Consider the following 15,700-nt stretch of genomic DNA (forward strand, 5'->3'; position numbering starts at 1 on the left):
AGAGGCAGGAGAAAATGAATAACATGTTTTATGTACAAATAAAGGGGATTGTAATAATTTTGAGTAACAGGGAAATATTGTGGAGATAAGAGAGTCCTAATTCTAGGGAATTAGAAGGAGACATTTCAAACTCCAACGGGAGTAGAGAGAAATAAAAAACTCACAGGTCAGGACTGTGTAAGGTAATGTCTCAAACCCTGCATAGGGTAAAAAGTAAAGGTGAGAGAAGTACCCTGTATTTATGAATGAGACAGTCTAAATGTTGTTTGTTGAAAAAAGTATCGAGAAGTGATAGAAATTGGAAGAGTTGAAAAAGTAACAGTGGTTAAAGATAAAGTGTAGTAAAACAATTGGCGCCAATCAAAAGAATAGTTAAGTCATTGAAATAAGAGGACTGATCAGCAGTTGATGGTGCTTGCTCATATTTCTTGTTTTAACATGTTAAAAGTGATGATTTAAGTTAAAATAAAAAGGTTTATTTAACGATCTTGTAAGTATTGACAGTCAATTGAGACTTATCATTGTGGAGGACACTGCTCTCATGCACCTATGCAAAACACCATTTGTGTTACACATTTTAAACAAAGGATTGACATCAAGTAAGGGGTTCAAAATAAATTAAATCAACATATAAAACTCTGCACAGATTGGAAAACCAAGAACGATATAAATCTGACCAACAGAATATTTAAACGAAGGAAGAAGACAGGACAGGAGTGAAAATAAATCTGCGAGCATTTCTCTGGCTAGGAAAGCGTGCAGTCAAAAGCATTCCAGGCTGTGTTGTGAGCTAAAACAACAGCAGTGATTCTATTTTTTCTTTGAACAAAAAGAAGATAGTTTGAACATGCCATACCCTAGGAGTGAAAATAAAATAAAAGTGTATTTATTTTAAAGCTGGATGAGTGCATAAACTGACAGACACCATGCATATTGTGCAGCGCGAGAGTTACGTTTCAAATGGATACAGCATTATGTTGCTTTGAAATAGACTAGGGAGTTTCAAAGCTGAGATAAGAGTTGACACAAAGCAAGGAAGTGATTAATAGGTGCAGGAAAAAATAGCTCTTTGCATTCCTTGTGAAAGGCAAGAGATGAGCGAAAACATTAGACAGCTCTGATGTTGAAGCAACTGTGGATTAGTTCTGCATGAGAAATTAAGAATATGATGTTTTTTTTAGTAAAGTGACATACTTTTATAAAACACCATTGAAAATATGGGAAGCTTAGAGAAATGAGAAGTGTCTGTGAATTAAGGAGAAACTTGGTGTAAATGTATATTTGTGTATTAACATTGAGACAGAAAAATAAATAAAGAATTCATGAAAATGTGAAGTGGGGCTAGAGCTTATGCATGTATGACCATGCACAGAATAAATTGAGAGCAAGGACATATTTTTAAAAAATGTGTAACGTTTAGTTTTTTTAGAACAAAATAATGTTTTGTGTATAGTAGTAGAGTGATTTTCTAATAGAGAGAGTATTATAATGATTGACTTGTGCATTTTGAAAATATGCATATTTTGTGTACAAGGTTGTAAGTGAGCCAGGTCTGACTCACACCCTTGTGAAAATGTAGCCTTGAACCAGAACTCATTGAACTGATTTTTGTTTTTTAGAGGTTTTGTGACACACACATGTAATGCTTGTGTTTCTTGAGTAGGGAAGCTCAGCTTTAGGTCCATATGACAAACACCAGTTGAAGAAATTGAAAATTGAGTAGGTTTTGAGGAGAGCATTTATTCATGATATTTGTGCATGATTATGTTGGAGCCATGTGCTGAAGGAGCACTTGATTGAATTATGTGACATTGTGGGGTGGCTAAGCCCTTGGTTGTTTAGTTAAGTAAAGATATATATTTTTAAACATTGTTGTTTTGCCAGGAAAGCTATATGTGACTAAACCATATTGTGAGTGTACTGTTTTACACTAGAAATTGTCCCCAGTCATTACACGTATTGGTCCCATTAGGTCAGTTTTTCTAAAATTACACAAGCCACTTCCCATTTTAAAGGGTGTGTTAGTTATTTTGGAATTAATGCCAGAAGCTTTCTCTGTTAGGCACACACTAGATCATCCCTCATAAGCATGCATAGGCCAATTACACAGATGAGAAAAAGGCAACGGAAAGAAACCATTAAAAAAAATCTAGACACATTTATGAAAAGTAATTGGGAAAAAAGGAAAGGTACTTCACTAAAGAGTTTCAGTGCACTACCAAAAGGAAGAGCAGATGCACACAGCTTATTTTCATAGAATTTTTAACAAAAATGCAAGGAGGTATGTCAGCAGAAGGAAATGGGAAAGTGATTGCAGAAGGAGAGAAGAAGGATGAAAAGGGGCACAGTGTTGGAAGAGCACAACTAAGACAGAGATTGCAAATGAAAGCACAGGAGAGTGTTATAAGTAGCCAGAACAGTGATAATATTGGCAAATAAGGACAGAGTGAGGAGGAATGGGACATGCACCATAATACAATACGGTTATAAGGATATTGAACATGCACACTCAAGCATATGCACCAAAGCCACAGCAAATTAGGCAAGCTTCAAAAGGGGGTACAGCATCTTGCCCACCGCACAGCATAGAGGCATTAAAAAGAAATGTGCCCAAGATCACACAATTTGTGAGACATGTATCATGAATAAAAAAATAATTATGAATGCAAATTACGTTCAAAAGTAGGTTAACACGATAGCAAAGGATACTAGACTATGCACTGTAAATATTTATGGGGAACAGAAAGAATGAATAAGATAAAACACCTTTTTTCAGCAACAATGTTAAAAGTGCATTCATTGATGCAAACATTTGTATTTAGAATGGGGAAGCCACAAGTAATGAAAGCAAGTACTCTCAAACGCACCAAAGCTAAGGTTACACACACTATAGATAAAAGAGCATGTTATATTTTATAACAAATTAATAGTTGTATTGAGGAAAGATCTCAGTAAGGAACTAGGAGATAACATGCACTCGTTTTAGGGATTAGTTATGTAGACACATAAGAAAGCACACTAGTATTTTTAAGGCCTGAACATGTAAAGGGGTGTGCCATTAGGTCAAATGAGTATTTTCTATAGAACACACACCCTGATTATTATGATTTTCAAGAATAAAGAGTGCATTATTTAGATTTCTTGCAGGATTTCTTTAGATGAAACATATTCATGAATAAGTGCAAGCAGGCTGGGAGCTGACAAGGAAAAACAAGGAAGGCGTGGCACAATTATTGAGGACAAAATAGATTATTACTATGCATGATGAATTGATTTATTAGGAGGAGTAGAGAAAAGTGGAATTTGGAGATATTAAAAGTGAAGAGATTTTTCAAGAGATTGGGGAAAAATAGAGATAATTAAGTTCGAGTCATGATGTGCTTATAAGGAGAGGGTGAGTTACACACACACACACAAACGCGAGCGCACACGCACACGCACACACACAAAGATAGCCAATCTTTAATTTTCAGCCAATTTCAGAACAAGAATTGACTAAAACTATTATGCAGCTTAAAAGTACGAGCTGTAAAGGGGACCCATGTTCTTCTATTATGATAAAGGAATGTTCTCCTATTTTTATCCCCGCATTGACCAAATTTGTCAATTCCTCTTTTGCCCTTAATAGGGTCCCAGACAACATTAAAAATGCATGGATTACCCCTATTTTTAAGAAGCACAACCTCTGCCCTCATAGTGCATTGAACTATAAGCCCATTACAAATACCACTTTTCTGTTAAAAATCTTGGACAGCGTGGCTTATAACCAAATCTCAGTTTTTCTAGAACAATCATATTCTTCATGATTATCAATCAGGTTTCTTAATCAACCATGGAACCAAGACTGCTCTGTTAGCCTTAAAGTCTCATCTTCTGCAGAGTATGGATAGGGGTCAAATCTCTCTACTTATGATTCTTGACCTCTTGGCGGCCTTTGACCTGGTGGACCATTCCATTCTGTCCACCAGGTTAAGGAATAATGCCAACTTTTCCTCGGCAGCGACAGATTGGATCTCTTCCTTCCTCAAGGGGAGGCAAGTTAGGGTAGCTAGTGACTTCGCAGAAGCTAAACCCACCACCCTTATGTATGGTGCCCCACAGGGAGCATGTGTCTCACCTTGTTTTCATAATATCTTTATGATCCCATTCTTTCAGAAGTTGGAACAGGAAGGGATCCTATTTGCGAATTACACAGACGACACTCAGTGTGTTATACCCATGTCAGGATCATACTTGGAGGATGAAAAAATAACTAATAAAATCTATCAAAAGATCCAACATTGGATGGTAGTCAATGCTTTAGCCATTAATAGCTCTAAAACTGACCTTCTATTAGTCGGGTCAGAGACTACAATCGAGAAACTGGGACCAATGTACAAGAATGTTAACATAGATAATTGCACTATCAAGGTTTTGAGCAAGATGAAAACCCTGTGCCTCTATTTAGATAAAAATCTGAATATGAAAGCCCAGGTCAATAGTTTGACCTCCTCGGCATCGTATTTTATTAAATTGTTCCATAGCCTTAGACCATTTATATCTGAAAAAAACTCAGCGACACTGGTGAGGGCTATTATAGGCTCCAAACTAGATTACTGTTGCATCCTGCTGGTGGGACTCCCTTTAGCGGACTTTCACCGTTTACAAGTAATTCAGAATGGAGCAGTAAGTGTCGGTAAATGCCTTAAAAAAAGAGATCATGTGTCAGAAGCAAGAAGAAGTCTCCACTGGCTTCCCATTCAGGCCAGGGTCTCCTTTAGGTTGCTTCTCATCACCCACAAATGTGTGCAGGGCCAAATGCCCATGTATCTCAAAGAAGTCATCATCTTAAATCACATCGCTAGAGTTCTGAGATCAGATGACTCGAATCTTCTCACCATTCCTCGATGTAAGACCAAGAAGGCTAGGGATGCTGCTTTCACCTTTGCGGCACCCCAGGCATGGAACACATTAATACCATGATTGAGAGTTATTATATCCACTGATGTCTTTAAGAAAAAGCTTAAAACAGCACTCTTTTCCTAAACCACCAGATATTCGACAATATGGCAAGATAGCTCATGTCTAGTGAGGCCAGAGATACTACCTGTCTCTGCTGTTTATCTTGTTTAGTTCACTGTTTGGATGTCAAGCACCCTTAAGCCTTTGGGTACCTGGTTGCACTATATAAATTCTGAAACATAAACATAAATACACACATACATTCACACACACACACACATACATTCACCCACTCGCACTCACAAATGCAGACACACTCACACACGTACCCACATACACACACAATCTTGTGAAAATACAGGGAATCAATGGATCACAGGCTCAATTCACATAAAACACATTTAGTTAGTCAGAGAAGGAAGTCAATACTGCAATGAGAATACACTCACAGATATAGGCTGCTTTCGCTTTACATTAGATACAAACATTATGTCCTGCTGAAACACAATATAAGAGTAGCTGGATTTTTGGACACTATAAATGGAAGAGAGCTAGGGATACCTTGAATGTACAGGCTCAAGAAGAGAAAGGAAGGGTATACACTATAAAACATAGTATACGAGTGGTAAGGATTCCTACTGGCAGGGCACATAAAATTCCCAGAATGGTTAACAAAAACAGAAGACAATACATCCACTAAGACAGTGGAGGAAAAATGTATATAGGGGGACAAAATAAAAGTACACATATGTAAGGGAATATGTTATGTTAAGGAAACTTAATAAAGCGCACGTACACCCAAGGGCATCTTGGCGCTGACGTGAGGTTGGAGGACAGAAACATAATCAGGACCTAAGACCCATATTTAAAAAAAATAGTTTTAAGAAGTCGGCGGAAGGTGAGATGATCTGCAGTAGCACGAAGAGCAAGGGGAGGATCATCCCAAGAACATGTAGCCAGCACAGAGAAGAAAGGCTTGTCCACACTTGCGCGACAGACTGTAGCGAGGGACAGCTACTTGAGTAAAGATTGAGATCTCAACAAGTGGTTCGGAATGTAGTGAACAAATTTGGCCTGAAGATACTCAGCACCCATGCCATAGATGGCATGGAGCACAAGGCACATGGATTTAAACAGGATCCGGCTGGCCACAGGAAGCCAGCGCAGTTTCCTCAGTAGAGGTGAAAGATGGCATGCAAAAGGGGGGCTAAGTATAGAGCGGACAGCCGCATTTTGCAATAATAGGAGCCTATTTATCAGATAATGTGGTTGGGCCAAATAGAGAGAGTTGCAGTATTCAAGGGAACTAAGGACCAGTGCTGCCACCACAGTTGCCTGACATTCGGCGGGAATGACAGGCAGAACATTCCTCAAAATGCAGAGTTTGAAATGCCCAGACCTACATACGCTAGCCAACTGGTCATCAAGGGCAAGAGAAGAAGAGATTTCTACGCCCAAGTTCCAGACTGACTGCACCAGAAGGGGGAGAGGTCCCGAACTCGACAGCCAGAATTGCGAGGTCCAGAAACGTTGGGGAGATGTAGTACCCACAACCAGGACCTCAGTCTTACTGCTGATGAAATTTCAGCCAGCTTCTCATTATCCAACGCCCCAGATCCGCCAGACAGATTCTCAGCCGAGCTGCAGTGTCGGCGTGCGTGAGATCAAGGCGAACAAGGATCTGGGTATCATCCGCATAGGAATAGTAGCAGAACCCATGTGCCTGAATAAGAAGCAAAAGAAGTCAGATATAGACATTGAAAAGGATAGGGGAGAGTGCAGAGCCCTGGGAAACACCACAAAGGAGTGAGACCAGGGCCGAATGAAAAGGAGGAAGAGAAATAGACTGGGACCGGTCAGACAGAAAAGACATGAATCAGTCGAGCCTGGCCGGAGAGGCCTGCATCTGAGAGGCGAGAGAGCAGGATGGAATGATCGACCATGTCGAAAGCAGCCAACAGATCTAAAAGGAGGACTGCTCCGACAACACCCTCATCAACCAGGCGCACTAAATTGTCCAGTACCGAGTTCAGGACAGATTCAGTGCCCCTACCCGGCCAGAACCCACACTGGAATGAGTCAAAGAAGTGAGAGGACTCAAGAAAATTAGACAAGAGGGGGAACACCAGTGCTTCCATAAGCTTCATAAGGAAGGGAAGAAGTAAAATAGGGCGGTAGTTGGACAGTACATCGGGATCAAGAGAGGGCTTCTTAAGAAGTGGAACCACCAAAGCATGCTTGAGTGAGTGGGGAATTTCTCCACTAGAAAAGGAGATATTGACAGTGGTGGTAATATGTCCGATCAGATCGACATATGTTGCCTTTAATAGAGAAAGGGGTATAGCCTCGCCAGGGGATGCAGATTTCAGTTTGGAAATAACCAGCAGAACATCAGAATTAGAAAACTGGGGTAAGATGGACCAGGACGAACTAGCCGGAGGGCAGTCATGGCAGCTGTAGCGGCAGTAAGAAAGGGCAGGCTGTCCTTTATGTGGTCGTGAATAAGCAAGATTTTTTTCATAAGGGATACTGAAAGGAAGTCACATAGGCCCTGCGATTATAATATGTCAAGTATAAGAGATTGTATTGTGTTAGACTAATTAATATAAGATAATAAAAAACAGTTAAAACTAAAGCGCTGAAGTAAGATGTACCTAACCAAAACATTGATGTCAAACCAGGGGGTGAAATAAAAAAATAAAAAATAAAAAAATGAATGAATGAATATTAAAGCAACAAAAAATACAAGTTGATAGAAGGTATATATAAAGGGAAAAAATATAATTTTGCCACAAGGTTGATGGAGGAAGGTGTGGATAAAATATTCTGATTTACAAACAATGAACAGCAATGGATGGTGCCTGTTTAAACTGATCAGTGTAGTATATTTGATAAAATAAATATGATTAATGAAAGGCCAAAAAGGTATGGACGGCCAAGATTGATCTAACAGTATGAGAGAACTTCAAGCAGAATTGCACAAAATAACATGTGAGAGTAAGTAACAAAACATTGTTTATGTTTATATGAAAATGTTGATTTATGTATTATAGATGAAAAAATTGTCATTTTTGAAGCTCGGGAGGAATGTCTATTTGGCAGTAGCTGAGTATAACGATATAATGGGAAGAAACATTATGACAAAGGTAAGAACTAGTGGCCAAGTAGAAAAAAAAGGTAAGTACCAGTGGACACATTAAGTGTCTGAATAGCCTCATTAAACAATATTAGGAGAAAGAGGACCAAGGTGAGTACAGAATAAGGTAGTAAGGGATCCAATCTTTTTAAATAGATAGAATTTTTCCCAAGAAAGATGTTGACAGGTTTGAGCACAGAATAGTACATATATGTGAGTATGGCCATATCGAATGAAGAGAATGAAGAAGACTTTTGGATAAAAGGTGGAGTAACCTTTTTGTAATCCTGCCGATAAGAATGTCAAGTATGTACATTTGGCAAATGCATGAACATTTAGGGATAGGCAAATTTTGTATGCCTATATGCCACATTTGCATGCACTTAATAGGATCAGTGCTTATTTTCAAATACCACAGGTCAGTATGATTAGTTTAGGAAGGGCAACAAAAAATGTTAATTATGTCTCAACAGAATAAATACACCAAAGAAAGAAGAGACTCCGGTCCCACACCATCAGGAGGAGGACTACAAAGTCCACAGGACATTTTCAGCATAGCGAAAACATTCACAACAAGGCTGCCACTATATTTATGATAATTCAAAAAGAAAAGACTAGTTAAGGTGCACCATTGTTTCCATTTTTTAAGAAAACAAATTTTGCATTTTATTGATCACACACAAAGAAATCACACAAATTTTGCATTTTATTGACACAAAGAAATGACCCCAGCAACATCATATGGAAGGAAAAATTCATAACCAAGGCCTATTTTAAGGAACTAACTGATTGCTTTGCTAACTTATCATGACTTTGCCTATATTTCGGTTTCTACAGGGAGCATGAAACAATATTGCCATGGATATGCAAAGAAGAAAGAAAGGGAGCAGCCGAAGAAGATGACATCCTTTTAAAAAAAAATTATTGGATTTGTTTTGTTGTCTGATTTGTCTTTTTATCATTTTTTTCATAAAGAACGAAACAGTATAACTCTGTTGGTGTGAAGGATCACACGACCACAGAGAAGAAAATGTCTTTGTCACTTAGAAAATAAACACACTATAAGAAAGAACAAAAATGGAGTGCGAGCCCATGAAAAGATGTGGCAAATGAAAGAAAAAACAATTATGTATGTGCTTTATGGTCTCATGTCATAGACACACCCAGGTAGCAGTATACAAATAAGCATAGGTGACGCTAAGATATTCAGGAAAGGGAGAAAGAAGCAGCCATTCTGTTATATTAGAAAAAGAGAACATTCAGTAGCAATTGTTTTTAGGAGGTAGGAGTGCTTTAAGGAAAGGGACACGGTTATTATAAGGATTAGGTTTGAGGAAGAAGTATTGGTGATAAAAATGTACTTATTCTTCAAGAAACTCACCCAGTTTTTATATCAAAGATAGATGGGCAGCACCTGCACTCCATGTGATTAAAGGCAACTGATCCTGCGAGCAGGGAGAAAAGCCCTCATTGTCATGGACCCAGCCATATGCCCAGTTGCAACTAAAACTGAAGACTCTCTTTATGAAACTCCCCCATTCTTGTGTTTCCCAGAAACAATATAATGCCCCAAACTGACTATTTTATTTGAATCAGAAGATTGAGGGTTTGAGTCTTCTGTGGTCACAAAACAGTGGATCCTAAAAGACTGGCCTATGAATTAAGGGGACCTTCATCTTGCTGCAAAGCAGCCCAAAGGACAAATAAAACAAACAGAAATGGACTAAATTGAGAAATTCCTTTGTCTTGGAATAAGGAGAATAAAGAATCGGGCGGAAGATGTGCAGATGGAAGATGAATAAAATGAAGACAAAACTGAACGTGCATGGGGAGATGGTAGGGACCAAGGAAGGGTTATGGGGTGGGAGGAAGAAGAAAAAAAATATATATATATATATGTATATAAGTGTTGCAAGTGGAAGGAACAGTAGACAATGGGCTGGTGGGTTCCCTCAAGGAATGAGAATATGTTCTAATGAACTCTCCCAATTCTCATGGTAGCCGAAATCACTTGCTGTGCATGTTATTTTAACATTTAAGTGGGTAACAGGGGTGGGAACCAGATGGGACCAAAAAAAGTTACTGTTTGGGGATACGTACATAAAAGGATTAAAAGAGGGCAAAACATATGCCATAATCGTTTGACAGAAAAGAGATACATATATATCTTATATTAGGAGAATGCAATGTGGTTGAAGACAATATTGATTCTTTAGAAGTGTCTTTTATGATACCTCCCCTTTTGAGGTACAGCATTGCATTGAGGGGGTGACTGATATAGGGAGGCATAGGTACACTGCATATGGGGGAGGGTGGACACTGGGTGTAGTGGTTGAATATTAAACACTGGTTGAATATAGACCAGAGGGGGGAATGTATAGGATGTGTCAACCTCTCCCCCTCAACTGAATATAGATAACATGATAGACAGATCAAATAAGGTCACTCCCCCATCCATCATTGCAGAAATCAGGATTAGAGTGCCTTTATTTAAAGTAAAATGTGCTCATGGCACTGCCCATATTTGGGTTGGGATGGCCCAAGAAATGAAGAGTACTTTTAATGTTAAACACACTCCATAAGTGCACAAGGATACAAAGTGGGAGATGCTTAATTAAATAAATATAGGTCCATGAAGCAAAATACAGTGTCAGGCAAAAATATATTTCAAAATGGATACTCGAGCGCAAAATGGTTTCCAGGACTAAGCCAGATGCAGAGGACTATGACCCATGCCAAGAGTTTTCAGACAAGCAACAGAGGCCGCTGATACATTGGAGATAGTCTTTGGCAGTATCTCACAGTGAGGTAATTAGGTTTGTTAAATTGAAAATGGAAATTGGCAGAAAATGCAGACAAGCTTGTGATAAGGCCAGATAAGTAAGGGAAGTTTAGATACATTTATCTATCTTATTGTAGAGGGCACAACATGGGTCATTCAGACTATTCTGATAGACCAGCTTTATTATGTTGGCACCTTATAACAGAGTTTATATATTTTTCCAAAAGTATAGAACACTAACTAACGTGGCCGGACCTCAACAATCAGATAAGGATTAGCTATCTGTGCGTAGAAATGTTCTTGGCAGGAGTTGAGCACTGTCATAGTTGTGTCCAGCGAAGTCTAAAATAAGCTTATCAGTTGTGTGTGTCAGAGAAAATTGTGGATACCAGCTATGCCAATGTGGGCATGTTGTACACACAGGTTAAGCTATCCAATGATACTGAAGGAATGTTTTCTCTCTGACTAAGGGGGCCTATCAGAAGCAGACCATGTACAAGGTAGTCATTTGCATAAACATGATCCATCATCTAGAAATACTATAAAGCAGGTTAAAGGAAAACATTTCTTTGAGTGTGTGTCTTGTTATTCCAGCTAATAAAGGCCATGATGAAAAAACTCCCAGGCATCTGATTTTCTCTTATCTATCTCTAAGAAGTGTTTATAGATGTCTGATGCTTGATGAAAGATGGGAAGCAGGGCCACCGGTTTAATTGCCAAGTGGATTTTCCATATGGGATCATAATCACCCAAAAATAAAGAACTTTTATATTGAAAGAGCTATAGTCATACAGTCTTCCTTTTTGTCAACAGGTCCAGTGTCGTTGCTGGTAGGATGGTACACGCATATGAAGCAAGCCACAGTCTATATCAGGGGTCGGCGACCATTGGCTCGCCAGATGCTTCAGACTACATCGGCCATCATTCCTAGCCAGCATTGTCAAGGGGGAGGTAGCAAGGGAAATCTAGTCTCAAACACTTTGGTAGCCACAGGCTGCAGACCCCTGCTCTAGATCATGCATTATTGACACCAATACCATGATTGTTGACTACAGACCCCTTTCATGGACAGATTGTTTCATGTTCTCCTTTGAAGAATCATGTTCTCCTTTGAGGAATGAAGAATGGCCTCTTTCCGGTATAGAAACATACCTAATGTCTTGTCCTAAGACTTCCCCAACTTTGTCCTAGACCTACCTCTGCGCTGCTCGGAAACCAGGACTGTCAAAGTCCTGTAAGATTTTAAGTCCATGCATATTGTGGCACCTCTAAAATATAGTAGACCCACATATTCAAGACCTGACTGAAGCTCCGCCCACTAGCCAGAGAAGAGCTTAATGCTCTTCCCCTACAGCTCTCAGGCCAGCCTAAGCCTTATGTAATCATTTTAAATATGTAATCTTGCAATCACTGATGTAAGACCTATTTATGGATGTTGGTCTGTTACCAAATGTCCTATTTTAATGTCTCTTTGACCCCCCCCGTTAAATTCCAGCCAAAAACCTCTCCTCACCTTTTCACACTCACAATTTAAGGGCACCCTGAAATGTGACTGCTGCCTATTGATTTTCTGTGTGGCATTTCTGGTAAGAATCTCAACTTACTAAACCGAAAAATAGTTTAAAAGAGATAGAAAACTTTGTCTTCTTGATTGAAAAGTATCCTTAATTGATGTGGTTATGGCTATCAGTTAGTTGAGATGCTAAAGTCTCTGAACTTTGAAGTACATACCATGCTACCTGGCTTTCTAAGAAATAGCAAAGGCGGTGCTGTCCACAACTCTACCCTGCTAGGGTTATGTTAATGCTGCTTATCTGGGATATTTACAGTGCCTGCTTAAATGGTGTCTGGGGCAGCAGAAAGCAGCCACACACATTCTTCCACGTTTGAAATGTACAGATCATATCTCTCCAGCTTCGAGGGCCCAGCAAAGGCTCCTTGAGGCTAAGCAGGTGACTTTTTTCACACCGTGCTGCCCCCATCACTCCTGTTCCAGGCCTCATTATGGGTATAGAATTACTGCTACATTTAGCACACCCCCATACTGAGGGTACTTCTGAGGGTACTTTTTACCCTATGCAGGGTTTGAGACATTACCTTACACAGTCCTGACCTGTGTGTTTTTTATTTCTCTCTGCTCCCGTTGGAGTTTGAAGTGTCTCCTTCTAATTCCCTTGAAATAGGACTCTCTTATCTCCACAATATCTCCGTTACTCAAAATTATTACAATCCCCTTTATTTGTACATAAAACATGTTATTCATTTTCTCCTGCATCTGTCTTTCAGAGTTTGGCAGTAATGAGGAGGAGATTCCACCAACCCTTGGCTGGAGGTATATCCAGCACATTAGTGACAAAAACTGTAAGGCAGAATTTCCATGCACAGTAATTTCCCCAAAATCCCCATGTAGTCAAATGGCCTCCAAAAATAGGGAGTAGCACTGCCATGCTTGTGCAGATTTTGTCTGATTACAAGTGGCCGAAAAGGTAATCGAGTTGGGCGGTAGTTTCAAGCTTGTAATCAGTATAATTAGGCACCACGCCCCTTAAATCCTAGAGTACTCTTCAGTCCATGATGTCACCACCTATCACTGCTTGCCCTAGACCGCTCTGTAAATCCCCGTCCTGCTACAGAGGAAGGACTTCATTTCCTCTCAGATCTGTGATGCCACTGCCAGGAGGCCATTTTATGGTAGATGTTTATTACCCATAAACCATTAAAAAAAAATCATAACTCACCTGAAATGGGTATGGGAACCGTTCAATTTTAGAAAGTTGTCCAGTTTCATCTTCATCACTCCTTTGCTGTAAGTGAAAAGCAAAACAAAAGGACTATAAAAGTATGTTTTTCTGGAGCAACGGCTGTCTGGTCTAAGAAGGTAAACTGCAACATGTTTGAATTTACTGAGATCACAGGCTTGAATAAATATAACAAATATAGTCTTGGATTCTGTTTTCTATATTGCTTTTGTTGTGTAATTCAGTAATTTCTTGTGCTGTGGAACATATGGTACTATTTCTGAACTCAGTTAAATTAATGCCAATGATATAAAAACAATGTAATTAGTTTCTTGTATTGCACTTCATGCAGGGGCCAAGTGCAGTACCCGGACTGGGTACCACTCCCATGCTGCTCAGTGTAGTCTTGTTTACAAGACCAGAGTGTTCAAGCTAAGTTTTCAGTATGCTAGTTAGTAGACGGACTCCAGGAAAATATGACTTAAAATCAAAATAATTGTTGGGTTGTGGCCCGCTGCCTCTTCTAATTTGTGAACATGACAAAGCCACTTCTACTTTTGCACATTGTTTATATCTTATGCATGCTTCCACTCAAATGTATCCATCTGGGACGTATTGCACCCCATCAGTATATTGTACATATTTTTATGAAAGTCAATCTTCACACATGTCTTGAATACTAAGTCCAATCTTTAAAAAAGCAAATCAAAGTTCGTTCAATACCTCTTGAGAAGATCGAAAGTATAGTGGTAGAGTAGGGCAACTCAATCACCCGAGCAAAGCCAGCATGCAACATAGTTAATTCATTTTTCCTAATCAATGAGGGGCATCGCTTGACAGTGTAAGGGTGGCCCTGATAATATTTTCTATTAGTTCTTGCCACACCAGACATCCGTCCCTGGCTTCCTCGCACTCAATGTGAGGCAGCACTGTATCTGTGGATAGTGCATCACTGTCTTCTGGGGGAAGCATGTCCAGATCAGTGGGCATGGGGACATTTTGCTGAGGCAGATGTTGTGCAGCATGGCACAAGCAACAAATATCTGGCCAACCTTCCCTTGCCTGTACATCAGGTCCCCTCCAGAACGGTCCAGGTACCGGAAGCATGCCTTCAGCAGGCCAAAGGTCTGCTCAAAGCAGAGTCTGGTCCTGATGTGTAATTTTAGGCCACCTTCTGTGGTGTACGTGGATTACTCACAGGTGTCATCAGCCATGGGAGCTGGGGGTAACCAGAGTCACCTGCAAGAGGATAGGACACAGATGTCAGTCACATTGCATTGAGTATGCATAGCGTCTTATATGTTTTGTTGATGGACACTGTCTTGATGCATTGATATTGCATTTGTACTATATGGTGTACTATATCATGGGAGTACATGTGCATTGTCACTTAGAGATACACTGTTTGTTCATACAGCTCACAAGCACGTTGTGCCAGTCATGGCATTTGATAGGATATTAAATGTGCATGTTGTCTGTGTTGGGCCTGTGCTATCAGGTAGTGCTCTGCAGGGTGTTTGTTGCCAAAAGGATACACACACGTGGTTTACAGTGTTCTTGCCATCAGTGTCTGGCAGTGTTGCATTTTCATTGTGCAGTGTTGAACTGTTACATTGGCTGTGTAGGTATGTGTGTCCAATGTAGTCATCTGTTTATGCAGGAGTTACTTATCGGGGCATTATGCAATGCTGTCATACTACTGCACAGTCCTGCTGGGCCGAGTCCTGTGGGTTGGTGGTTGCCATGTGCAGCATGCGAGGGGAGGCCCTGCATGTACGGTTTCTTGACAGGGCATGCATTGATCAGTGATAGAAATGTTCTAACCGCCACACCCCCTTCACATGGCATACAACTGGTGCTACGAGATTGTATTGTGTGATGGCACTTGAACTCAACAAGCATCCATAATAGTTGCACTCCATGGCTCTCAATGTACGCAGACAGATTACTGCTACGGAGGACCTTGGGTGGATCGAGAGAAGCAGGTGCAGCAGTGTATTATTGTCAGGTCGCACGTAACCTGCACACTCACAGAGTGGAACTATTTCCTGTTGCGGGATGACTCTTTCCAATGCCTTCGGGGCAAACAACGCGACATGGGTG

The 15,700-nt window shown here is 40.0% G+C and overlaps 1 protein-coding gene across 5 annotated transcripts in view; it reads right to left on the reverse strand.

Annotated features, from left to right (window-relative positions):
• Positions 1-15,700, reverse strand: part of BTK (Bruton tyrosine kinase) — an 805,015-nt gene that overhangs the window by 376,766 nt on the left and 412,549 nt on the right. For all 5 annotated transcript variants that reach the window (XM_069613032.1, XM_069613031.1, XM_069613033.1 and 2 more), the window contains one exon: positions 13,598-13,663. In XM_069613032.1, coding sequence (XP_069469133.1) covers positions 13,598-13,663 — 66 coding nt within the window. The remainder of the gene's footprint in view (positions 1-13,597; positions 13,664-15,700) is intronic.

This window comes from Ambystoma mexicanum, chromosome 5p (assembly GCF_040938575.1).
Source record: "Ambystoma mexicanum isolate Mex_15411 chromosome 5p, UKY_AmexF1_1, whole genome shotgun sequence".
Lineage (NCBI taxonomy): Eukaryota > Metazoa > Chordata > Amphibia > Caudata > Ambystomatidae > Ambystoma > Ambystoma mexicanum.